At 42.3% G+C, this 27683-nt stretch overlaps 1 protein-coding gene across 6 annotated transcripts in view; it reads left to right on the top strand.

Moving 5' to 3' along the window:
• CPEB2 (cytoplasmic polyadenylation element binding protein 2) overlaps window positions 966-27683 on the top strand; it is a 78696-nt gene continuing 51978 nt past the window's right edge. For 2 of the 6 annotated variants that reach the window (XM_018049737.1, XM_018049738.1), the window contains exons 1-4: window positions 1301-2980; window positions 5851-6132; window positions 6911-7000; window positions 15156-15246. In XM_018049737.1, the coding sequence (XP_017905226.1) occupies window positions 1301-2980; window positions 5851-6132; window positions 6911-7000; window positions 15156-15246 (2143 nt within the window). Of the gene's footprint in view, window positions 2981-5850; window positions 6133-6910; window positions 7001-15155; window positions 15247-27683 lie in introns of all 6 variants that reach the window. The other 4 variants (XM_018049740.1, XM_018049741.1, XM_018049739.1 and 1 more) reach the window with 3 other exon arrangements.

The following is a 27683-nucleotide window of genomic DNA, read 5'->3' on the forward strand; positions in this document are numbered from 1 at the left end:
AGCTGTGGAAACAGCTAAGTCTCCCGGGGGAAGGGGCGGGGATGCCCGAACTAGCGCGGCTGAGGGGGAGTTGCCCACCCCGCGGTCCGCCAGCCCCGCGCGAGCCGCGCTTTCCCGACCGGGAGGGCTGGGGAGCGGGCCAGGCTTTCCCCGGGAGCTCGCCGCGGGGTCCGTCGTGTGCGCGTCTGCGTGTAAACCGCCGCGCGGGGCCGCGGGGTTTGCGGGGACTTTTGTTCGTCACCACTGAAGTAAAAACGTTTGGGACGCGGCCGGGGCTTCGTGTTTCCGCGACAGGGAACACTTCCCCGCGGTGGCGGGAGGGCGGATGACAGCACGCGGCGCGAGAGGCTTAAAAAAAAACAAACACGGAAACCCGCGCGAAAAGGCGCTTTCCAGGGCGAGCCGCCGGGCCGCCTGCGAGGCGGCAGAGTCCTGCACACTCCAGCCGGCCAGAGGCCTCCTGCGCCAAGCCCCGGGGTGGGGACGCGAGGCGCCGGGGTCCCCGCGCGGCCGCTGACGCGGAGAGCCACTCCCGGGCCTCAGTTTCCCCCGTGGGCCAGCGCCGCCTAGGGCGGACCCCTATCCCGGCGGCACGGGGCTCCCGTGACCAAGGGAGGGGCCCTGAGAGAGACGCGGGCAGAGGGCAGGTGGCGCGCGCGACCTGCCGCAGACTCGGCCAGGACCCAGCGCCCGGAGGGGCGGTTGCCCAGGAACCGTCCGAGCCGCGCGCGCGCGTGCGCGCGCTCCCGTGAGCGCGCGCCGAGCGCTCAGGCGTCGCCGGCCGCCCGCCGGTCCAACCGACCGCTCCTTTTCCCGGACGCAGGGGTAGCCTGAGGAGACGCGGCACTCGCTCTCGCGCCCGCGCTCGCCCCCGCCCTCCCGAGAACGCGAGCGCGTCCCCGGCCCTCATCTGTATATTCATGAGAGGCGGGGGGGCGGGGCAGCAGGGGGCGCGGCGGCCGCTGGCACGCGCGTGCCGGGACGCACCGCGGGGGGCGGCGTGATTGTGAGGTGGCGCTGACGCACGTTCCGGGCTTCTTAAGCGGCCTGGGCGGCGGCGGCTGCGGCGGCCGCGGCGGCGGAGCCCGAGCCGGTCTCGGGAGGTGGCGGTGAGCGCCGCGAGGGGTGGCGGGGGCCGAAGTCGGTGCCCCCTGGCTCAGTCACGGTGTCCCTCTTTCACTGACTCCCTCCGCCCCACCTCCTTCCACCACGGCCGCTCCACCTCAGATCCGGCGGCTTCTTAGGCAGGGCGGCGGCGGCGGACGGGGCGCGTCTCCTCCCGCGGCCGCCGGCCTGATAAATGAGGGACTTCGGCTTTGGGGTGCTGCACACCGCCCCTCTCCGAAGCAACAGCCCCGGGTCCCTGTTCAGTGGCGGGGCGTACTGTCCCTCCGCCGCGGGACCCGCCGCCCCGCTGCCCTCCGCCACGCCCTTCGGCCCGCTCTCGCCGCCGCCGTTGCCTGTCACCGGCTTCTCGGAGGCCTCCTCCCCCTTGTCGATCCCCCTCGGCTGCGGCGGCGCGGACCGCTCGGCTGCTGCCGCCGCTGCTTCCTCTTCCTCCCCGTTCCTGGCGCATCAGCAGACCATGCAGGATGAGCTGCTGCTGGGGCTGACACAGCAGCCGGCGCGGCCGCTCTCGGGGGCGGCGGCCACGGAGAAACTCCCCAACCACCACCCCGGCGGCGGCACGAACGCGGGTGTGACCCACCTCCTCCCCTCCCAGGACTTCAAACCGAGTCTGCACCACCCCTCCTCCTCCTCCGCCTCCTGCTGCTGCTGCCGCCGCACCTCCTCCCCGCAGGACTTCAGTAAGCGGCAGCAGCAGCAGCTGAGCAGCCAGAAGAGGAAAGAGTTCAGCCCTCCCCATCTTCCCCACCCTCCGGACTCGAAGCCGCTGCCGCCGTCGCTCCACTGCCCGGGCCGGTTCAGCCCGCCGCCGCCGCCGCCGCCCGGCCAGCTCCTCCAGCCGGCGCCGACGGTCCAGCGCCAGCAGCCGCCGCCGCCGCAGTTCAGCCTCCCGCACCCGCAGCACCTCCCGCCGCAGGACTTCGCCCCGCGGCAGCGCCCGGCCGACCTGCCCCCGCTCCCGCAGCTCCAGCCTTCGCCGCCCGCAGCCCCGCGGCGCCGCCACGGAGGCGCGGGCAGCCCTCGCAAGACCCCGGCCGCGGGCGAGGGCAGCGCCGCCGAGCCCCCCAATGCGGGCTTGGCCCCCTCGACGCCGCCGGTGAACCCCGCGCCGGGCTCCATGGAGTCTCCCAACCACCCTCTGCTCAACAGTCCCAGTAACCTCCTGCCCGGCGGGGCGCTCGGCGCGGGCGCCTTCAGCAGCCTCCAGAGCCCAGACCTTCCGCACCCGGGCGGCGGCGGCGGCGGCGGCAGCGGGGGCGGGGGGCCCCCCGGAGGCGGAGGGGGAGGCGGCTCCGCGTCGCCGCCGCCGCTGCCCGGCTTCGGCACCCCCTGGTCCGTGCAGACCGCGTCGCCGCCGCCCCAGTCCCAGCCTCCGCCGCCGCCCCAGCAGCCGCCGCCGCCGCCGCCTCCCCAGCAGCCGCCGCAGCCGCAGCCGCAGCCGCCGGGCTCGTCGGCCGCCACCCCGGGTGGCGGCGGCGGCGGCGGCGGCGGCGGCTCGCTCAGCGCCATGCCGCCGCCCAGCCCTGATTCGGAGAACGGCTTCTACCCCGGGCTGCCGTCGTCCATGAACCCGGCCTTCTTCCCGAGCTTTTCGCCGGTGTCCCCGCACGGCTGCGCGGGGCTCAGCGTGCCGGCGAGCGGCGGTGGCGGCGGCGGCTTCGGGGGCCCTTTCTCGGCGGCCGCCGTGCCCCCGCCGCCCGCCATGAATTTACCTCAGCAGCAGCCCCCGCCGCCCGCGGCGCCGCAGCAGCCGCAGAGCCGGAGGTCGCCCGTCAGCCCGCAGCTCCAGCAGCAGCACCAGGCGGCGGCCGCCGCCTTCCTGCAGCAGAGGAACTCCTACAACCACCACCAGGTAACGGCGGACGGACGGCCGCCCGGCTGCGTCGCGGGGCCGGGGAGACCGCGGGCGGGGCGGCCGGAGACCGGGCTCGGCCCGAGCGGCCCCGAGGAGCCGCGGCGAGGGCCGCTCGCCCGAGGGAGTGGGACGCGGAGGACGGTGAAGGGCCACGGGACTCGGGCCACCGGCCGCCGGAGGGGCAGGAGGGCTGTGGCCACCGTGGGCCGTGGTGCTCCGGAGGCGGGCCCGGCTGGAAGTGGCCCCGGCCGGGCGCCCCCTCGAACGCCCCGGCGCGGCGCTGGAGGCTGGGGCCGGGGCGGAATGGCGCCCGGGCCGGGGCGGCGGGTGTCCAGGCGCGACGTCCCCTCAGGTCCCGCGGAGCGGGGGACCCCGGGGCTCCGCCGGAGCCCCCTGGCCGGGCGGGCGGCCGGCCGACCAGCCGGTCGGCTTCCCCGAGCCCGGGAGACGCGGGGAGGCGGCCGGGGTTCGGGGACCGAGGGGCCGGCGACGCGGGACCGGCGGGCTCGGGCGGCGGCCTCGGGGGAGCGGCTGTGGGAAGCGAGCTGGGGAAGGATTACCGGAGGCGACGCGTGTGGGCAGCCCGTGAGCCTCCGCCGCCGTCCAGTGGGGGAACGGGAGGAAAGGCCCTTTTGCTTTGGGGTTTTTTTTTCTCCTGAATTGGCTGGAGGGAGCCGTCGCGGGCTAGGCGGTGGCCGCCGCACCGCCTAACCCGGCGGGACCCGCGTCGGCGAGGGGCCGGCGGGCAGCACTCCTCCCGCCGACCTGCCTGCCTCCCCGCGTGGGTCGGCCCCCCGAGCTGTCAGATGGTTGAGATAGGTGCTGCAAGGTTGTTTCACTTTCTGTGCCTCTCAAGGTTTGGGTAATACCTTGTAGGTTTTAAACTAAACGAGCCTGCGATTAGTGTGTTACCTTGAAGAGAAGACTTTTCCTTTTTTTTTGTTGTCGCCGTAATCTTCTTTTGAAGATTATTTTAAGGGGGTATATTTTAAGGGAGTAGTGTAGCTATAAAATCATAACAGGCAGGTTATTCATCCGGGTCCTTTCTGAAATTCAAGGTCTGTGTTATCCTGTCAGGACAGCGTCTGAGTGACCGCTGAGTTGGTTAGTTGACATTGAAAGAGTATTTTGTTGTTCTTTTTTTTTGTTTGTTTGATCTAGTCAGCATTTATTAAACTGGTTATTCTGTCTAAGGCCACTTCAGTGATTAAAGATTGAGAAGCAAAATTGGACCTTAACCTTAAGTATTAACTTACTGATGTAACTTTTTCCATTGACCGGTTAGTTTTTAAGGATTAACCTTTTCAAGAGGTGACTACTATCTAAATTAACCCAAGTAACAGTGAACAGTCTATTTAAATTAACCAGAATAACAGTTAACAGCTTTTGTTGAATCACTCCACTGGTTTCTCCCTGAGAAAGGAGAATGTGGCCTGTAAGAGTTGAAATTAGGTAATTTTGAAATAATATGCCACTTTTCCATGATTTCCCTGATCTTGAAGAACTATCTTTCGGATGTCAGGGTCTTTCTGTTTTAGCTGGAAACCTGTGGCGGCAATTATCAATAGGTATGTTTGTGTTCTTGAGGCCATGGACTATTATTAGAAGACTGTATACAGAGATCCATATTTAACTGTAATCTGCTTTTTGTCAAACAGAAGGGTCTTGCAATGGAGTGTAAAAGGTCACCCAGCTATTAAATGGAATTTTAGATCACTACAAGAGAAGTTTGAGCACTGTGTCCATGAGGAAAGTAAGGCCCTCAAGGGATTTGTCCATGGACCCTTAGCTATGCTTTTGAAGTATGTAGAGGGGAAAAGGGTAGTATATATTCATGGTTATATTAGCATTAAAAAAAATTTTTAAACAGGTATTATAGACCAGGTTTACCCAAAAAATAGGTTTAAGAGTGCTTGACTTACAGTAACTTTGTTATCACAAAATTATTAAATTATAAGCTTATTGACAATATGATTGCTAGTGATTAATACTCTTCAAAATCTACAGCTATAGCCTCTTGGAGAATTTTTCATTCTTTGATGACTTAACTTTTCTTGTCATTGGTTCTGTTTTGGAGTATAATTTATTTTTGAAAATGGATGACATTAATGCAGACTTGTATTATTAAGATCTCTACTAGAATGATCAAAGTATATAGTTATCTCAGTGTATCCACCTATGGATAATAGCAGATAATAACAGTTTCTTGGATAGTTAAGTGAAATGACAACTACAAGAATTTCGAAGAAAGTACATTAAAAGTGGAATAAAATATTTTAAAAGTTGAATAAACAATGCAAAAAAAAGAGATATTTCTTGTATTTTCTCTATCCCCCAAAGGCATTTTTATTCCATGCAATAGAATAAAGCCAAATGTTATTTACCACTTTTACAGTGATATAACTTGTATTAGAAACCTAAAGTCTAAATATGTCACTCATATGATTGGTATATTTTAATAAATAAAAAACTCTTTCTAGTGGTAGGCTTAGCAGAATATGATTGCGTAAAAATCATAGTGTAAGTTATATCTTTAAGGATCTTCAAAGTTAATTTCAATTTTTATCTTTAGTTTTTTATTCATATCAGTCATGTATATGGCTCTCTTTGAAGGGGAAAAAAAGTAACTGCATGGTTCTGTTTTAGTAATTGTTGTGGAATACCTGCTTGATTCATTATAATTTATGTAGATGAGAGTACGAAAAGTCACCTAGCATTAAGTGAATATGTTTTCATATATAAGATCTCAAGTCTATTAAATACTCATTGTTTAAAAGATTATATGAATTCTTAACTCAGGCCTAGGTTTGGATTTCAATTATAAACTCTTTAAATGCCTGTAATTTAAATAGATGTGTTTTCCCCAGCCTCTTCTGAAACAATCTCCTTGGAGCAACCATCAAAGCAGTGGCTGGGGCACCGGAAGTATGTCCTGGGGAGCGATGCACGGCAGAGATCACCGTAGAACTGGAAACATGGGGCTTCCAGGAGCTATGAATCAGATATCTCCATTGAAGAAACCGTTTTCTGGTAATGTCATAGCACCACCGAAATTCACTCGCTCTACTCCATCACTGACTCCAAAATCTTGGATTGAAGATAATGTGTTCAGAACGGACAACAATAGTAATACACTCTTACCCTTACAGGTAAGAATGGTGTATAAATGGCCTTGTTTCTAATGTTAGTCTTTCAATATAGGAAATTGGGTGGTAGTAGTTGTAATAGTATGATAAAGTTCATGGATTAAAATGAGAAAGCTCTAATGTTTAAGTGTCTAATTATCACAGGATGAAATACCTATACAGAGAAAATGAGACTAAAAAATTTCTCTAAATACATAATAGAAAATAAGCTTCATAAAGTACAGAAAAACCCTGCTATATTTCTTAAATTCATATTGAAGCTTTTTAATTTGCAGCTCCATGTGAATGCCTTAATTTATTAATCTTTAATAGGCCACCAAAATGAGTTTCTCCTCCAATATAGCTAAACTAAAATATTTAGTAATTGTTCATGAATTTAACTATGATCAGCAGTATGTATATTCAAACATAGTTAGTGCAGCTCTGATCGAGGCAAAATAATATTAGGGTGTTTTACGTTGAATTGAATTCAAATTTGTTCACTGATTTAGTGACTTTTTCTAAATGTGGCCTAATATTTATGAGGATTAGACATTTTTTCAGACCTTTAATATTTTGTTGATATTTTAAGTTAATGAAGTCCCCTTATATTATCTAAAATGAGAATATCTTTCCCTTAACACTGTTAGAGGATGGAACAAAGATGCAAGATAGAACTTTTGATTGTTTTTTTTTTTCCTTTTCATTCTTTGTTCCTTTTCTTTTCTTTTCTTTTTTTTTTGTGGGTGGGTATGGGGAAGAGAACTGCTTGTTTCTGATGAAAACTTCTATGCTATTGAAGGTGAGATCTAGTTTGCAGTTGCCAGCTTGGGGCTCAGATTCACTCCAAGATAGTTGGTGCACTGCAGCCGGAACATCCAGAATAGACCAGGTAGGCTGCACAGTGTGTACTTACCAGGATTTTGGCCAGGGGTTTGGTATTTGTATTGTGAGTAGGATTTAGTATGTACTTTTCAATTATACTTGTTTAAGCATATGTCAGAAAGTGTGAAAGCGATTTATTTTTAAAGGATCACTTAAACTATTTAAAGTGCTTTGTTTTTAAATTTGAAAGTAACTCATAACCATTTTACATTTCCTGAACGTAATTGATTTGTTTTTGGAAAAAGGAATCATATACCCAAGTGCACCTAACTTTAAACATCAGTCAAACTGAACACCTTTTATCTCTTTTCAGAATCATTTAAACTGAACATATTTTATGTCTTCTCAGAATCATTTGCAGTTAGGTATAAAATCATATGTTTAACATCTAATTGTATATTTCATAAATGTTTTATAGAATTTTTTGGCAAACTTTTTCATGAATCATGCTGTATTTGTCTTGAGATATACTTCTAAGAAAGCCCTTAGTTCAGTTTTTCACCTTTATAAAAAATTTTATAGTATTTCTCTAAATTTTGTTGCTGCTATTATATACACTTATCTTCTCTCAAATAATCAGTTCCTTGTAGAAAAGAAACTGAGTCAAACATCTGAGAGTCAAGTCTTAATCGAATTACCTTCAAGTCCTTTATGGTTACAAAATGCTCTCTCTCTTCCTGCAGATGAAATTTGAATGCATACTGGGTACCAGGTGATGAGAATAATTTGCAGGACAAGGAGAACACTCAGTCCTCAAAAAAGAGGATTGAATGACCATAGACTTGACATTGTGGGAGTCCAGTGAATGGAGCTCTGTTATCCTTAGTTACTTTATCAACATGAAATGATTTTACAAGTAAAGACTGTATAAACAGATTAATATTACATTTGAAAATAGCATTCTAACTGGAAGGGTTGGCAGTAACTTCAGTAATCAGCTGTTAGCACTTGTTTTAAATAAGTCCACCTATTTACCAAAGTAGTCCTGCTAGGATCTCCAGTTAGAAATAAGTACGTATCGCATGTAATTTGTAATTTATTATCTTATTAATGTTGCAGTGTAATCCATCTATTTCTGCTCTCCTCTCCTCCTCTCTTCTTCTTCTAGGCTATATTAGTGGGCATTTTCAAGTTATGGTGTTCCAATTAAATACATAAATGCCTAGGAGATGGTATGCTAGAAGAGAAAAACTGGTAATTATTTTGAAGGTGGCAAGGGACATGTTTTTAGACAAGAAAGGACATAATTATTTGAAGAGGTTGTACCAGGAGGAAGCAGGAGGATATGTGAGCGGGATGTGTAACTGGAAGAAAAAGAAGACAAAGATATCAGTGAGGATCCATGGGGGTTGGGGGGGCAGATGTTGAGAGATTAGGTTATTAAGATGGCTTCAGTGGGTAGAAAAATGCTGCACTAGATAGAGGTCATAATGAAAGGGAAATTTTCAAACTGGGCTCTGCAGAGGTGCCCATGGGACTGCCACAGGATGAGAGCCGTCAGCCCTCCCACTCAGCTTCTCTGCTCTTATCTATGCCCTTAGGATTTAAGGTAAATTCACTTTAGGAAAAATGATTTTGATGCATAAGGATAATTTATTTTTATTTTTTTGTAAATTATTGCGATATTGGCAATCCCTGTGGATTCCTGAGCCCGAGATACGAGGATGAAGTTGAAGAGAATGGTGAAGAAAAAGATAGTAGAAAGTGAACTGACCTAGAAGAAAAGGAGATCTGAAACCTGAATCATCATCTTCCTCTCACGAGTTTTTTGACATTGAATGACACAGTTTATGGGCTTTCATCTCTTTGGGTCATACTTTCCCTATCTGTAAGAGAAATGTCTAGAACTAGATCCTGTAAGGCCTTCGTAGCCAGCTCTTGTGCTTTCTTTCATCTATTGTGGCCATGTCTTTTGCTCCTTGCTTCCTTATCCCCCCTTCTTTATTTTTAGAATACAAGGGTCTTGCTTTATTCGGGGGCCAGGGGGAGCAATGGGCATTGGTCCCAGGCGGTGGAGGTCCCTGTATGACGTCCCACCTGGCCTTAAAAGCAATATTGTTTTTTCTTTGAGTACCCTAAGGGTACTTATTATACAAAATTTGTTCAGGGTTTCTGTCTTTCCATAAAAGGTTGAGGTATTTGAAGTTGAGTTTCTTAGAAATACAGCAGCAGCTACAAACTAAAGCAGCAGCTGCATTTGGTGTCTTAAACAGTTGGGTAGTTCCTCACTATTTGGCAAAGTTAAAATTATAGAAAATACTTAGACACTTAAATATCTGGGGAGATTACTTTCATTTCTGATCTTTTTTCATCATATACAATATTTTTATACTAATACATTTTAGTTAACAAATAAATTATTTAAAAACATTTAACTTTTAAAATTTCCTGAAGTCTCAAATTGATTTAAGTCTAAACTGTAGTAAACCATAGAACTAAAGTCTTAATTCTTATACCTGGCCTAACCTATACCAAGAATGGGACGTGTAACTGAATTTAGTAAATGGAAAAGAAATAGTTTTGTACATTGGTTTTATTTCAGTTGTATGTAAAATTTTCACATTGGCATTTCCTTATTTAAAATACCCTCTCTTTTTTTAATCAAAAAACTTCAGATTAAAAACTTTTTAAAAACAAATATAAATTGTTATATTCATTTCTGAGTTTAAAATGAATGTATTTTTTTAGTTTCTTTAAGGCTAAATATAATACTTTTGTTTAAAATGCTATTAGCTACTCTTGCTAATGTGCTAAGTCATACTCAAAAATATGAATTCTAAATTACCTTAAGCTTGAATTTTCAGGCAGATAAACAGGCTGCAGTATATTTATTCATTAATACTGGAATATTTTCAATGGAGAGTAAATATACTAGAAGCTGAGGTTATTACTTAGTTTATATATGGCATATTAGTTTTCTGTAAACAAACCAACACCGTGCCTTTAAAACTATTATAGCCTGTAAAGCCTGTGAGAGCTGGCCTGCTCTTTAGCTGAATATATATATATATAAAATTTTTTTCCAGCTCTAGACTTGGGGTCTTATAGATGTTCTCCCTGCAATTCCTGGGAATGTCCATAAACTACCTTGAATTAACTGAAGATATTTTTTTCTAATCTTTAATATCCAGGCTATTATGATGTGATGTGATAATCTGGGGACCTCTCAGAAAAATACATTCTTTGGAGGCTTTATTCGCATTATATAAAAAACAAGGCCAAGTCCAAGTTTTCATTTAATGAAGTGTTCCTTAAATTGTGATTCTTAAACTAGAGGAGTTATAGGGCCACTGGTAATTGTGAAACTATCATCCCTACTGAAACTAAGGTAGGATGGGATCTGGTTATCTGTGCGTATGAGCCTTTTTGTTTCCTATCTGTGTTCAGTTCTTTACTTGTACTTGATACATTCTTACACCAGGTATTTTTTTACTTACCTTTCCATTTTATTTAACCATTGTGGATACTAAATTAGCTTTGGCTATTTGGGGCTTGATGTTTTTTCCCCTAAATCACTGTTACAGCTCTTTTTTGAGGATTAGAATAATAAAGGAAGGTCAAGAAATGTATATTCATTGTATATGCGGTAGTGCTTTACCCTGGAGATAGGTCCAGGGAGATACTGTTCTTTGCTTTTGAGAAGATGAAAGTCCAGTTGGATGAATAAGGGATATCTCTGTGGAACAACCAGAGAATCGGATGGGAGTGTATGAGATTGAGAGCTGCATTGCGTCCTGAGGCAGAGCAGTACAGTATCCGCTGCTCGTTCAGTAAGGTGTGGTAGGAGAGTATAATTAGGAGAACTAAACACAAAAATACAACAAAAGTTGATCTTTCTACTTAGGCAGAAGAAGATATGCCCAAGCCATCTGGTATAACTTTAAATATGATGTTATAGAGTTTTTCTATGGGATTCTCTGGTGGCTCAGATGGTAAAGAACCTGCCTTCAATGCTGGAGACCCAGGTTCAACCCCTGGATCAGAAAGATTCCCTGGAAGAGGGCATGGCAACCCACTCCAGTATTCTTGCCTGGAGAATCCCATGGACAGAGGAGCCTGGTGGGCTTTCTGTAACCTGCCTCTTTTTTCATAGGGAGGACACATCATTGTCAAAAGGAAAAAGCTTCTACTTACCTACTTCTTTTGAAATAAACAGGGTTGTTTTGATTATGTCAAAGCAAAAATACAGCATCCCATAAAGTTCCCTTTTAAGTAAGTTTAAGTTCCTTTTGTTGTATTTTAATATCACTGTTGACCACATTAGTTACCTTTCAGTGTTTATAGTCTTTCCCAGGTCATCCTTTTTAAACTTAGAATGACTTTGTTCTTTCTGTGTTTTTCAGTCTTTCTAGGAGTTCGTTGTTGCTTCCATAAGTCTTTTTGGCAAATGTCTGTATTTAAAGACTGTAGCAAACTATTAGAATATAAGAGATTGTTGGAGTTTTTTTACAATTGTGTTCTAATTTTTGCCTGTTCATTGTTGTGGGATACTGTAATCTCAGTTTCTGAAAGCCCATTTAGTTGGTTCTTTGCCACATAGCTTTCATATTTCTGCAGTAGATTTGGATAAACTTTTTCTGGTAGATTCTTACTTTTGTGAAATGTATTGGCTATTTTCAAATAACCACGTAGTAATAAATGTAAATTACATCGCTGCAATTTCCCATCATTTTTTTGATAATCAGTATTCCTGTGTTTATGGTAACTTTAAAATGGATTCAGGATTTCCATTTAGCTTTTGAACCAATGGGAGTTTACATGAACACAATTTGTTCTAATGTCCCTATTCCTGAAGAATGCATGAGTGTTTGTCTTGTAATCAGATACGTTTCTGTATTTTTTTTTCAGAAGTTATATTTTAATCCCCACACTTTACTTAATGGAATTATCTGTTTTTTTTTTGTTTGTTTTTTTTTTTTTTAATGGGAATAACATCCAGGTTCCATTACTCAGAAACTAACTTTTTCGAGGTCATGAGCTCTTTGCCTGCTCAAGGCTATTTTGTATTTGGTGATTTAGAAATCATGTGGGCTGCAGCTGATGCTTAATAAAGTATAACTAAGTTAATAGTTTTAAAATAGCTTGCTATTTTCTTTGCTGAAATAGGAGTTTGTTTCATGATGAGACTTGATATGCAAAGGAAAATAAGGGACTTTATAAATGGGCATCTCACTGTTTCAGTTGGATATAGGCATTAAAGCTAAAGCTGTTAATACATGTGGCTTTTTTTATTTTTAAAATAAGAGTTGCCAGAGTTGATACATTTACTGAATAACTTGCTTATGTATTATCTCTTCATACCTGAAATATTATCCATGGCCCGTTGACAGTATATATAGGATTCTGCATTAATTTTGCTATGCTCTAAAGCAAAATCATACTCCTTGGAATGGAGGTAGAGGCTGGCCAAATAAATACATAAATCAAAGTTGTATGAGAAATGCAAATTTGGGTGGTATTAGTTACCATTAATTAAGTTCATAGGTTGACTGAAGACAGGTCATGGTCTGATTCTGTTCAGAAAACATAAGCCTGAGAAGATAGCCCTGAACCATAACACATTGCTTTGTAAGAATTTAAGATCAATAGACTATAAAGTATCTATGTTATAAGTATCTATGTTATATTCCATCTTAGAACCCTTAAATACAGCATACTTTTTAAAAGATTTTTGTCATGACAGTTTACTTTTTAAATTCTATATTTTAAATACATTTTGGAGCTTTGAATATAATATTTAATCTTTTATTGTGTGGTTGGAAATTCAAGTTGACAGCAAAGTCACATTATTACCTGATACTTGTCTCAGTTTAGTTACTTAACATTTTGAGTACCTAGTCCATGGAGGATTCTGAGAAGATTTGCAGTCCTTTGTAATTACCACGTAAAAGTGCAGTCTTTGCCCTCACTGAACTCAACTTAAACTTTTGCAGTTTTTATGGTAAAGATAAATACTGTTCATTCAACAAACATTTGAGAGATAGCTATATTCCATAATTAGCAGGTCCCTACTTAGAATTAACTTAGAAATTCATTGACAGAGGCAGGAAAACCAACAAATTAGTTATGAACTCATACAGTAGAAGCACAAAAGATGGACATATTTGGATAGATTACAAAAATTGCATGTCATTTCTGCCCAAGTTTTACTGTATCCCAGTTTTATTTATTATATACTACTATAAGTCTTTTGCTTTTCCATTATTTCTATTATTTTTAAAGTGGACTTTAGACATCATCTAGTTTGATGCGATTATTTTATTTTCTCGAAGATGGAACAAAGCCTAAAAAGGTTAAGTAGGTTCAGATTAAGAAGCACAATGCTTCTTAAAGTGTGGTCTTTGGACCAGCAGTCTCGGAATCACCTGGGTACTTACTGGAAATAAAATTCTCAGAGACCACTCCAGGTCTGTTGAATCAGACCTATTGAATCAGTTGATGAGTCCCAGCAAACTCGTATGTCTGACAAGCCTTCCAGATGTTCCTGAAGCATGCTTAAGTGCAAGAGTCGCTGTTACAGCTCAGTGACTGTGCCCCCATCCCAATTAAGGTCATTGTTCTAGGGAACACCTATTACTGGTGGGTGTGTTACATCTCAGGAGTCTAAGTAAAACTAAGTAAGGCGTGCTAATGTAGGTAGTGATGAAGCTCCAGCAGGATCTTCCAGGTCTAGTATTCTTTCTGTCGTTCACTGTTGCTTTGCACAGTTTCAGATTCTCTGATAGTGACTTGTTTAGTCTGCAGTGGTGATCTGCCCGCCCCCCCCCCACCCCCCGCAAAAAAGAGCTTGCAACCCTCATTGAAACATCAGAGGAGAATTTTTAAAAGTCAACATACTCGAAGAAAAGCTTCTTATGTTTTTCCTCGGCTTTCTAAAAGAGTGGTTCTGGATCTTCTCTGGATTGTGTACTCCTTTGGAAAACTAAGGAAAGCCATAAACCTTTTCAGGAAAAAATCACATATACATGTCCATACGGAGCATTACATAATCTCACAGATGTCATGGTCCTTGAAGCTCAGGGACCTAGGTTAAGAAGTGCCTCATTCTGATTTCTGTGGAGACTTTTTTCCCCAACTTTTCCGGTTCTTCCTTTCCTTTTTCTGTGTTCATCATTCTTTGAGAGTTGAAAGTGGCCTGCCTGCTCAACTTTCCCCTCATTTACACACAACACATAACCACCGGGTAGGGTACACACTTAAACCTAAATGAGTGGGGTTAACATGGGCGTAATTTGGGAACAGACTGCCTGGCAATTAGTGGGGCACAGGCCAGGGCTTGCTGTGGTGGCTCCCTGTCTATATTTGTTCAAGTTTATTGAATGTATATCGAACAGAATACAATATAAATTCATGAGCATTACAGAATCAGATTCCTTCTAGTAAGCAAGTTAAGGGTTTGACATTCAGCAAACAAAATTTCCAACTCACAAAAGACTTTGTTCTGAGACTTGATGATATAGGAAACTTGCTGTGGTGAAAATTCTTTTGCCCTTTTCTCCCCTGCCTTCATTTTTTGCAACAGTGGGTAGAGGGGAGAGAAGATTTGGAAATGCAAAGATCAGTATGTCAAGATTATTCTTGATGTTTGTCTTTGTTCTGAAATTGGTATTTCATACTTTTAATTTTTACTGTTTAGGATGCTTATGCATTCTTTATTATGAAATTCTGACTATCAAATAGCATACAATGTTTGATGTTTAAAGTATGGTGCATTATGGAATTAAGCCTTTTCACCCCAAATATTTATTTTTCAAGGGCCAGTGTCCAAATTCCTATATATATATGTGTGAAAAGTTTAAAGTTTAAAAGTTAAATAACAACTGAAAATGCTTTCTGTGTGTATAAGATTTTAGAAATATTTATAAGTTGAGAATGATAACAGAAATTGTTTTTACTGTATTGCATTAATACTGCTGATTAAATGAGATACTTTTGATATGGGATTTTGGAGATCAATGTATGAAATCTGTTGTCCTCCAGTACAAGAGATATTAAGCTCAAGAGATGCTTAGTTATTGACATTGTCTTGGGTTGCAAACTGACTAGTAATATTATATTAGTCAAATGTCCTGATTTATGTAAGAAGATTTAAATGGTACATTAATCATCACTTTTTGAAAAAATTGTGTTGACTATATTCTTTTTTTTTTCTTCTCTTCCAGGATCGAAGTAGAATGTATGACAGTTTGAATATGCACTCTCTGGAAAATTCCCTTATTGATATTATGAGAGCAGAGCATGATCCTCTTAAGGGTATGTGACTTTTTTATTTTCTTATGCCATCCACCATTTTGTCTGCTTATCTTACCGTTTTTTTAAAATGAAAATAAGCACTAAGTAACACCTATCTCATCTATAAAATTCTAAATTTATTAACAAGAGCCTTTGTTTTTATGAAAGGTCATATTTTTACCCTGGTAGCTGCTTTGACTTTATGCCAGTTTATATAGAGAGATGGAAAAACCTAAATTTCTTGGCTTGTTATTTAAGAAAAAGCCACTTTCTAGAGATAACTCAGTTCACCCAAGGATGAAGAATGACTCTGAAGGCATTATAGTCACTATTCTAGAATTCTTTCAAATACAGAAATATTAAAAAAGAAAAAAAAAACTTTCTTAGAATACTTGCATTTGTAGTTTGCAGTAATTCCAGCCTAAAATTGTCATAAGTTAACTTCCTTTCTCATTTTCCTTTCTGCTGTCATGTTGTAGGAATTTTTCAAATTTTTAGAAATTTTTCAAAACCCTTTCAGGGTTTTGAGGTAGAGAAGCTATTCATAAAAGTTAGGGCAAATTAGGTAAAAGAATCAGTGCCCATAATGTTATACTGCCAGCCTTATCACAGTTACAGTTAACTGCAACTGAAGAAATTGTGTTAACAAACTTGTTTTCATTTGTCTGCATGTTACGTTAGTGATTATTTTATATTTCTTCATATAAAATATATTCTTGCCTTTTATATTATAAATGATGAGAATCTAGCAAACTGTGTGAACTTGAGTCATGAGAAATACTAGTGTCTGTTGCTGCATAGTGAACAGTCCCCAGACTTAGCAGCTTCAGACAACATTGTATTACCTTACACAGTTTCTGTGGGCCAGGCAGGAATCAGGGGCACTTTTAACTGGTTGGTTCTGGCTCAGGATCTTTCAAACTGTTCTCTTTTTAATTCTGTAAAGCCAAGGATTCCCTTATAAGAGTCAGCCTAAAAATTCTGGAACTCAAGAGTTGGCAGCAAGGCGATGGCTCTGGCTGAGCTGGCAGTACTGATGAGCTATCTCAACACTTTTGTTCTGCCTCTGGGTTTTGCTTGTAAAGGAGTTTCTTATCTTTCTGTTTCCTTTGTTGGTGAGGACTTTGAGAAGCTCAGGGGATTTTGGTAATTGTCGATGATGTGTAACGATGCTAATTCTACTCACAAAGTAATTAAGATAGTTATACTTTGATTATTATTATTTTTTTTTTTGAGGGAAATTGCCTCTAACCAAATTCAGCCTAGTTTTTTGAGTATTTGAGGTCTTGTTTGTTTTTTTTTAACCCAGTTACCCCAACAGTCCAAGGGCACTTATGAAGACCTTCCCTCTGTTGATTTCCTTGCCTTCTATAGAAAGAAAATACATAGAAATTCTAATGCTGATCAAGTCAATATTAACTGTAACCAGTGGATAATTAAACTTTTTTTCATCATTGTTTCTCCCAGCCTTCCTTAAAGAAGCCCTTTGAATATGTTAAGAGAAAATATTAATTATATACTCACTATTGATTATCCCAGTTTTTCTAGCCTATTTTATAATAAAAGTGGAAGGAAACCTAGAAAGAAGACTTTGAAAAAGAAAACAGAAGCAGTATGAGGCTAAAAGGAATTTAATATCAATAATGGAAATATTCAAATGAATTCAGAAATCTTCTGTTAGGAAAAAAAGGCTCATTAACCACCTTTAGGAATCATGGTAACACATCTCTGTTTCTAATTGGAACATTTTATTTTCCATATTAATTATGACAGGGAATAGAGAAAAAACAAAAGAAAACATTTGAGAATGCTTCTCCATAGAATTGAGAAGTAAGACTGGTACTTTTGCCAAATTGCCATCATATACCTTTCTAAAATTGGAACTTCCCAGATGGCCCTAGTGGTAAAGAACTCACCTGCCAATACAGGAGACTTAAGAGATGCAGGTTCTATCCTGGGTCAGGAAGAGCCCTTGGAGAAGGGAATGGCAACCCACTCCAGTATTCTTGCCTGGAGAATCCCATGGACAGAGGAGCCTGGTGGGCTACAGTCCATGAAATTGCAGAGTTGGATACAGCTGAAGTGACTTAGCACACCCACATGCACGCACCTTCTAAAATCATCTTGATATCCAAGTGCTGTCACTTAGTTCTTTCTTTTATTACTAGTACACATTTCCCTGCCTCCTGGGATTTGTCATACTGTGTATCTTACTCCCACACGCTGATCATTACACAGTTTCTTGGGGCTTGGCATCAGTAAAAATTTAGAAAAGCAAGGTTGTGACATATAGAAGGAACCAATCCCTGAATTTATTTCCCCTCCTTTCCATTCCTGATCTTTAGAGCATCACTTCAGCCTCTATCCTATCTCTCTTATCTCATCTTTTCATCACTTTCAGAAAATTCTGTTCTCTACTTAGCATATGAAAATTCTTTTCTCTAAAAAAAGCAGAACAAATCTTATTTTATCCTTCTAAAATATTTTTCAATAACCCAACCAGTTGCTATGTCTTCCTTATGGAATCTAATGAACAGAGAGGTGAGACTTGTGGGGTAAATGAAAAACTGAAAATAAAAATGAATTTCTTATTTCCCTTTGTGTAAGTGGTGACAGTTTCTTGAAAATTTTCTGTGCAAACTTGAGTGGTGAAAGATTGTATTAGTTATACACTGCTGCATAAAAAATTACTCCCAAATTTAGTAGCTTGAAGCTACAATGAACCTTTATTATCACCTACAGTTTCTGTGGTTTAGAACTTGGAAGCTCTTTAGCAGGTTAGTTCTGGTGAGGGTCTTAAGAGATAGCAGTCAGGAGAGCAATGAGGAGGCAGTCATCTGGAGGTCTGACTAAGGCGAGGGGGATCCTTTTCCAAGATAACTTACTTATGTGGCTGGCAAGTTGGCGCAGGCTGTTGGCAGGAGAACACAGTTCATCACAGACCTCTGCTCAGGACTGCCGAAGTGTCCTACAAGTGTATCCCCCTCCACCTGCACCCCCAGAGCAAATGATAAAGTCCTCGAAGCAGGTGCCCCAGTGTCTTATAGGATTTAGCTTCAGCAGTCTCATGCCATCATTTCCATGACAGCATACTAGCCACGTAGAACACCTTGCTCACCTGGGGTGGAGTCTGATGCCCGAGAGCTGTGAGTCCTAGGAGGCAAAGAGCAGCAAAGGCAGTCATGGAGGCTGCCTTCCACAGAGATGAAAGGCAGAAGCAAAATTTGCATTGGGTTCTGCTGTTCTAAAGGGAAAGAACAACTGCTTCAGGTAAGGGTTTATGTTGGTAGACAGAAAAGCAATTAGGCAGTCCTCTGGAATCCAGAAAAAGTCCACGCCCGGTTACTGGCAGGACTGTTGACTAATTAGACTGACAGAAGGACCCTCCTGCCCCCACTTTAGCCCAGAATGCAAGCCTAGTGGTTTTTACAGGGCAGTAGAGAACCTCCACTGTTTACTGTTAGGGTCTTTCTAGTCTAGCATGGCAGGTAGAATGGTCTTGTCAAGGCTCTGAGGATGTGAAGTGATGGCAGCCATAGATGAAACCCTGCTGCTACTGCTGCTAAGTCGCTTCAGTCGTGTCCAACTCTGTGTGACCCCATAGATGGCAGCCTGCCAGTCTCCCCCATCCCTGGGATTCTCCAGGCAAAAATACTGGAGTGGGTTGCCATTTCCTTCTCCAATGCATGGAAGTGAAAAGTGAAAGTGAAGTCGCTCAGTCGTGTCTGACTCTTAGCGACCCCATGGACTGCAGCCCACCAGGCTCCCCCATCCATGGGATTTTCCAGGCAAGAGTACTGGAGTGACCCTGGATGCATTCTGTTCCAGAAAGTGTGCTTTCTTTTGTACTAGGCAGTATCCAAGAGCCTGCTGTGTGTTATGTGAAACAGACATGGTCTCTGTTCTTGTGGAATGTACAGCCAAAGAGGAAGAGAGACCTAGTTCATGTGTGATATGCATAGATACATATAACACATTAATATAACATAATCATACAATAGGGCTTCCCAGGTGACACAGTGGTGAAGAACAATCTGCCTGCCAATGCAGGAGACATTGGAAACTCGAGTTTGATCCTTGGGTAGGGAAGATCTCCTGGAGGAGGAAATGGCAACCCACTCCAGTATTCTTGCCTGGGAAATCCCATGGACAGAGGAACCTGGTGGGCTCGATTATGTACACATATAATGGTAAGTATTAGAATAATGTGGAGGGGGCGGCTATGAAGTGTTTGGAGGTAATAAGTGGAGGTACCTAAGGAAGATGTGGAGGAATGAAAGGTGAGACCTGAAACCTGAGCAACACAAGGATGAAACAATATGAGGGGAAAGCGTCAGCTAGACAGAGGGAGCAGGTTGTGTTGAAGAGCTGGTCGTAACTGAGGAGCTGACAGCCAACTTGTCCTGGCATAGCTGTTTTAGGGCTGCCTGCTGGTGACTGGGTGTGACACTGCTCAGCCAGTCCTCTGAGGGTGGGGGGAGTCTTTTGCTCTGGACTGTGAACACTAACACACTGTTTTATGCTTTCCGTAGTACGAGTGGCACTGACGGATCTGTTTTATTTATTCTGCAGTGACTACTCACCATGAACATCCATTTTCTGGTGCCTGTCTTGATTTTTGACAAATATGTCCCTTTTCATAGGAAGGACAATTATGAATTCTTTCAATGGTCAAAGTAAATCATGCTTTGCCAAGTAAAAGTTTTGTGATTTTGCAATTTTGTGTTTGCATACCTATGTTAAATAATCTGTGATCTTTTTTCTGTATGTGTGGGTCAATTCATTCCCCTTTAAACAAAAGAACAAGTCAGTGATTATTGTTAATCTCTCTCCCCTCTCTGCCCTCAGCAGTTTACAAAAAAGGTCTTACTGTGTAAGCATTTTTACCCCAAATTGCCTACCCCTCCTCCAAATCATAAGGGCAAACAAAAAATTTAAGCACATAAAAGATTATTTGAGAACAGCAGGAAGAAATGTAGTTTATTTTGCAATCTTAGGAGGTTCTGTGTCAGCAAGTCACAATGCCTTTACTAATGTTCTCTGAACAATTAAGGGGAATTCAAGAAAAAGGATTTAGAGCATGGTTTTTCAATATTGACATTTTTAGAAGTGGATGCCTTGAAAATGCTTTTATTTACTGTGTTTTTGTATATCATAGCATCATTTTTATCACTTGACTGCTAAACTGCTGAAGAAAAAATTCTCTGCTTGTTTTAAGGAAAATAATCCTTGAGGAAATACGGACTGACTCTGTAAATGCTAAGTGGTCCTGGTGGTATCAACTAAATTCTTGCCTCTTTTCAAGATACTTCTTTTCCCTCTGATATTCTCCTCACTTGCCTTAGTTATAAAATGGAAGTTGTTGTTCAGTCACTAAGGCCTATCGCACTCTGCAGTCTCAAGGAATGCAGCACGCCAGGCTTCCCTGTCCTTCACTATCTCCCAGAGTGTGCTCAAACTCAAGTCCACTGAGTCAGTGATGCCATCCAACCATCTCATCGTCTGTTGCCCTCTTCTCCTGCCCTCGATCTTTTCCAGCAGCAGGGTCTTTTCCAGTGAGTCTGCTCTTATCAGGTAGCCAAAGTTTTGGAGCTTTAGCATCAGTCCTTCCAATGAATATTCAGGACTGATTTGCTTTAGTATTGACTGGTTTGATCTCATTGCAGTCCAAGGGACTCTTAAGAGTCTTCTGTAACACCAAAGCTTAAAAACACCAATTCTTCGGCGCTCAGCCTTCTTTATGGTCCCTCTCTCACCTCCATACATGACTTCTGGAAAAGCCATAGCTTTGACTATTTGGACCTTTGTCAGCAAAATGATGTCTCTGCTTTTTAATATGCTGTCTAGGTTTGTCATGGCTTTCCTTCCGAGGAGCAAGCATCTTTTAATTTCATGGCTGCAGTCACTATCCTCAGTGATTTTGCAGCCCAGGAAAGTAAAATCTGTCACTGTTTCCACTTTTCCCCATTTATTTGCCATGAAGTTATGAGTCTGGATGCCATGATCTTGTTATTTTGAGTGCTGCGTTTTAAGTCATCTTTTTCACTCTCCTCTTTCATCCTCATCAAGAGGCTCTTCAGTTCCTCTTCACTTTCTGCCATTAGAGGGATATCATCTGCATATCTGAGGTTGTAGATATTTCTCCCTGCAGTCTTGATTCCAGCTTGTGATTCATCCCACCTAGCATTCTGTGTGATGTACTCTGCATAGAAGTTAAATAAGCAGGGTGACAGTATACAGCCTTGACGGACTCCTTGCCCGATTTGGAACCAGTCTGTTGTTCTTTGTCTGGTTCTAACTGTTGCTTCTTGACCTGCATACAAGTTTCTCAGGAGGCAGGTCAAGTGGTCTGGTGTTCCCATCTCTTTAAGAATTTTCTGCAGTTTGTTGTGATCCACACAGTCAAAGGCTTTGGCATAGTCAGTGAAACAGAAGTAGATATTCTCCTGGAATTCTCTTACTCTCTCTGTGATCCAGTGAATTTTGGCAATTTGATCTCTGGTTCCTCTGTTTTTTCTAAATCCAGCTTGTACATCTGAAATTTCTCAGTTCATGTACTGCTGGAGCCCAGCTTGATGGATTTTGAACATTACCTTGCTAGCATGTGAAATAAGTTCAGTTGTATTAGTTTGGACATTCTTTGACATTGCCCTTCTTTGAGATTGGAATGAAAATTGATTTTTTTCCAGTCCTGTGGCCACTGCTGAGTTTTCCAAATGTGCTGACATATTGAGTGTAACAGCAGCATCTTTTAGGATTTTAAATAGCTCAGCTGGAATTCTATCACCTCCACTAGCACTGTTGGTAGTAATGCTTCCTAAGGCCCACTTGACTTCGCATTCTGGGATGTCTGGCTCTAGGTGAGTAATCACACCATTGTGGTTACCTGGGTTATTAAGACCTTTTTTGTATAGTTCTTCTGTGTATTCTTGCCACATCTTCTTAATATCTTTTACTTTTGATAGGTCTTTGCTGTTTCTGTCCTTTATTGTGCCTATCCTTGCATGAAATATTCCCTTGGTATTTCCGATTTTCTTGAAGAGATCTCTAGTCTTTCCCATTCTGTTGTTTTCCTTTGTTTCTTTGCATTGTTCACTTAAGAAGTCTTTCTTCTCTCTCCTTGCTGTTCTGTGGAACTCTGCCAGTGCAGGAGATGTGAGAGACACAGTTTCAATCCCTGGGCCAGGAAGATTCCCCTGGAGGAGGAAATGGCAACCCACTCCAATATTCTTGTCTGGGAAATCCCATGGACAGAGAAGCTTTGTGGGCTACAGTTCATGGTGTTGCAAAGAGTGGGACACAACTGAAAGTCTGAGCACATCAGTAACTATCACATTGGATTCATCAGGTGAAGCCACAATTTACAATTGAAGTACAGAGTCACAAAATAACTTGTATCAGTTTCTAAAAGTCTGGTGTGAGAACTACATTTTCGAGCTTAAGAGCTTCTAGAGCCTTGCCCGGTTGTCCAGCAGTTGAGACTTCACCTTCCAGTGCAGGAAGTGTGGGTTTGATCTCTGGTTGGGGATCCCACATGCCTTGTGGCAGAAAAAACCCAAACATAAAGCAGAAGCAGTATTGTAATAAATTCAAGAAAGACTTTAAAAATTGTCCATATTAAAAAAAATCTTTAAAAAGCAATCAAATTTCATAATTAAAAAAAAATTATTACTTCCAAGCTGGACAGAGGTTCTCAGACTTGGAGAGCATGTTTAACATGCAGCTTTCAGGGCCCTGCTCCTAGAAATTAGCCATGGAAGGTTATGTGATGAGTACACTTTTGAGAAACTCTCCTCTATTAGAACAAGAGTGAAGAAATCCATAAGAAGTTTAAAAAATTTGAATGTTTTTTTATTAAAATAGAGCAGAGCAAAAAATAAAACTGATACCAACAATATCCATGTCAAAGTATAGTTACCTCCCTCCTCTTAAACTGCCCTAGCTTATTAATAACTCTGATAGAGAGGCATGTATTTCCCAGAACCTCATTTTGCTTTCCTTCAGCCACCTGTGTGGTTTGAAGTCAAAATTTTCACACGTGCCGAAAAAAGTATAGATGAAAATAATTTTACTAGAAGGTTTTCCAAAACAGGATAATAGATTGCTATGTATGCTTTCAGTTTTTAAGAAAAATGTTTCCTTTTATTTTAAAAAGGAATAAGAATTTACACATTCTTTCCCTTTTACTTCATTGATTTTGTTTTTCCTGTAGATCACTGGCCTTTGATAAAGAGGAAAAAAATAATTGTTTTTGGACTAAATGATATAGACGCCATATACATTTTATTAAATGTGTTTTGATTTTAAGAGGTGATCACTGTTGTGACATACTTGATACCTTTATCCCCAACTAACTCAGAATTTAGCTCATCTTAACGGTACAATTTATTAGAGTAGAACTTCTGTTGTCATTGTTATCTGCAGATTGAAGAGGAAATTCTGAAAGTATGATTGTAAAAGTTCTTGTTGTAGAAGATTCATTTGAAATATGGTATCATGGGTAGAGATTTAAAATTTTTATTTAGTTGTATATATTTCTCTTAGCAACAGTATTATTAAATTTAGAGTTGTTATTTCTTCCAAGCATCTTTGAATAGTCAACTAAATCATTTGACTTATATAAGATTACAGTTTCTTTTCTAAAAACTAAAAACTATTGCACAGAAATGACAATGAATTTTCTTAAAAATCACATTTATTCAAAGCATATGTGTATTTATTAAAAGTTTATTACTCACGCAAAGCATCTGTCCTAGAGCTTGAAATACGGGCTTCAGTTCAGTTCAGTTCAGTTCAGTCACTCAGTTGTGTCCGACTCTTTGTGACCCCATGAATCGCAGCACACCAGGCCTCCCTGTCCATCACCATCTCCCGGAGTTCACTCAAACTCACGTCCATCAAGTCGGTGATGCTATCCAGCCAGCTCATCCTCTGTCGTCCCCTTCTCCTCCTGCCCCCAATCCCTCCCAGCATCAGGGTCTTTTCCAGTGAGTCAACTCTTCGCATGAGGTGGCCAAAGTACTGGAGCTTCAGCTCCATCATTCTTTCCAAAGAAATCCCAGGGTTGATCTCCTTCAGAATGGACTGGTTGGATCTCCTTGCAGTCCAAGGGACTCTCAAGAGTCTTCTCCAACACCCCAGTTCAAAAGCATCAATTCTTTGGCGCTCAGCCTTCTTCACAGTCCAACTCTCACATCCATACATGACCACTGGAAAAACCGTAGCCTTAACTAGATGGACCTTTGTTGGCAAAGTAATGTCTCTGCTTTTGAATATGTTATCTAGGTTGGTCATCACTTTTCTTCCAAGGAGTAAGCGTCTTTTAATTTCATGGCTGCAGTCACCATCTGCAGTGATTTTGGAGCCCAAAAAAATAAAGTCTGACACTGTTTCCACTGTTTCCCCATCTATTTCCCATGAAGTGATGGGACCAGATGCCATGATCTTCGTTTTCTCTATAAAAGCAGAAAGAATATTTTTTATATAGAACCTGAAGTGATAAATACATGGGATAACTGGGCCTATGAATTTTAGCAGCATATGGTATTTGAAAAGTATCTGAGAGTCTCTAATGAAATGTTTTCCTGCAGGATATAGGACTTCATCCTTTGAAATGTTTTTCTTATTTCAAAAAAGTAGTGTGCATTCATTAAAGGAAATTACTGTGATAATACAAATGTTATTTACAGGTGAACCTCATATGTTTTGTACTGTAACATTTTCTTTCTCATATAACTTTGTTTTTCCTGGAATTGATCATTGTCTCTTTTGGTTTGTTTGCTTAGTTTTCTAAGTACTTACACTAATTCATCCCAGAATATATTTGTAAAACACTGAAGCTTCGTGGAACATGTAAAAACAGCAAATAGTCATATAAATTGTCTTCCCTCCTCTTCCCCTGGTGGTGTGAGTATCCTTGTAGCCCATCATAACTGTCATTTTGGGGTTTCCTTAAGCCCAAGAATTCCGTTTTCCTTTGAGATTCATATCCTAATTTCCATGTTCTTTCTTAATGGTTTATATATGTTTTATTGGGCCTACCTTACAACCTTCTTTAAGATAGGATATAAATTTTGAGGCTTGTATGTATGAAAACATGTTTATTCTACCTACATAAGATGATAGGCTTGTGTGGAATTATGTATTAGTGATTTAGAATGTTGAAAGCAATGCTTCATTACTTCCAGGGTTAAATTTAACACCATTCTAAAACCTGTTCATTTGTATGATTGTCTTTTCTGTTTTTTTTTTAATTTTAATTTTTTTACTGGAAGCTTTTAGAATATTTTCATGCCTGTGGTTCTGAAATTTTGTAATGTAAATATGGGTCTTTCTATGTATGATGGTGGGAGACTTTACCTGTCTGTCTTCTTCCCCTTTCTTCCTTCCTTCTTTACTTCTTTCATTCCATTTTGTTGTCTTATTTCTTGTACTGCACATTAGTTGAGTCCTCCTATTTCAGAGATTAATTTCCTTCAGTTCTTGGGAATTTTTTGACTTTTTAAAAATAATTTCTTCTGTTCTATTTTTTTATGTTACCCCTCTCTGAAATTGCTGTTCTTGAAATATTAAGTCTCCTATACTCAACATTTGGTTTCTAACTTCCATGACTTTATCTTTTGTTTTGCTTTTGGAAGGGTTTCCTCATCTCTTACTTTCAATCCTTATAATGATTTTTTTATTTAAAACATTTTCTCTGAGTAACTTTTAAGACCCTTTTTAGAAAAATTCTCAGAACTTTCTTATTTTTATTCTTCGATCTTGTTTCTCTGGAGTACTTAAACAATTATTTTTCCAGTTCCTTGTAGTGTCTATGCTTCTTGTAAGTTCTTCTTTTGTAATTGTTTGGTTTTGTTCTTTTTTTTTTCTCATGCTGGAGACTTTTGTTCAGTATCTTAGGATCCTTTGCTGTCCGTTCATTTTTAAAGATAAAACAGAAATGGTGATTGGAAACTGTGTAGTTAAAGCTTATGATCTAGTGAGCATTACTGTAAATGGATCTGTGTGTCACAGTGTCTGTGTTCATGTATTTTCTTTTGGTCTGGGGAATGGACTTGGATGTCTGTGTTCCATTCTTCGGCCTAGAAGCTGTAGTCCTGCCTAGTTAGCCTTCTTAGAAAAGCCAGAGAAGGGGCTGCAGGTGTCTCTGCTTGAACCAATCATCCACCTCCCAGTTTCCAGTTCTACTCATATCTACTCTGAGTGATAACCAGAGCTGCTTATTTCTCAACTTATGGGGGCTTTTGTTATAGTAAATGGCTTATTCCTTGATAATCTTCCCCATGTACACACCAGGTTGCCTTTAGTGTTTTTGGTGATTTCTGGTCTCCACAGTCAACTACCACTCAGCCATTCATGTTCACAGCTTTTGAAAATGTGATATGATTCTTCTGTGATCCTGTCCAATTCTCTTTGTCCTAATGGTGGTTATGCCTCTTTAAAACTTCTATGCTGTCATTTTAGGGGTTTCAGAAAGCAGCAGAGATGAGCTCATGTATTCAGTCTTCCATGTTCAGTTGGAAGACTGTAATCCCTGGTTCAGGTACCTCCTTATTGAAGCCTCTTTGACACTCTAGTCAGTAGTGGGTTACTTTGTAAGGATTGCTAAGCAACCATGTGAATTTTCAGTTGGAGCACTTTTCTCATTTATTTCTGATTCAGTTATTTTTTTTCAGTGTATATTTCTATTCACATGATAGTGTATCATGGGAGCATTGACCACTTCTGTTTTTGCCTTATGTTGAATCAGCATCTGTATTAGTGCCAACCACATAGAACATGCTCAGTGAATTATTGGTTGAAAGAGTAAACAATGGCCCACAAAAATTTTTTATCAATATTTATTTAGAACTTAAAATCATTCATATGCATGCAAAATAGTTTGTATAACCATTCCCCTACAGTTGTACATTTGGTTATTTAAATTTTTAAGTGAAAGTCAATGAGCTTTTTCTGAGTTTATTTCTGTAGAGTAGACATTACATTTGTTTTCAAAGCACTAGACACATATTGCCAACTTCCCCCCCCCCCCCCACCCAAATTGTGGAAGTGTTAGTCACTCAGTCTTGTCCAACTCTTTGTGACCCTGTGGACTGTAGCCGTCTGGCTCCTCTGTCCATGGAATTCTCCAGGGAAGCATATTGGAGTGGGTTGCCATTATCTCCACGGGATCTTCCTGACCCACAGATTGAACCTGGGTCCCTTGGATTGCAGGCAGATTCTTTACTGTCTGAGCCACCACAGAGGCAAGGTTTATTTTGACTCCTTCTACATTAACAGGGAATGAAAACAAGTAAGAGATGTTCCCTCCCATGCTCTCTGAGATGGGGAAGTTAACTAGTCCTTTAGATGGGGTGAAGGTAGGGGTGGATCTGTGGGTCAGGCCAGGGGGTGGCTTAAGTGGTCCATCCACCCTTGGTGGCCCTGGAGGCGCTGTGTGCAGGGATGGATCATGCACA

This window comes from Capra hircus, chromosome 6, assembly GCF_001704415.2.
Source record: "Capra hircus breed San Clemente chromosome 6, ASM170441v1, whole genome shotgun sequence".
In the NCBI taxonomy this organism is placed as follows: Eukaryota; Metazoa; Chordata; class Mammalia; order Artiodactyla; family Bovidae; genus Capra; species Capra hircus.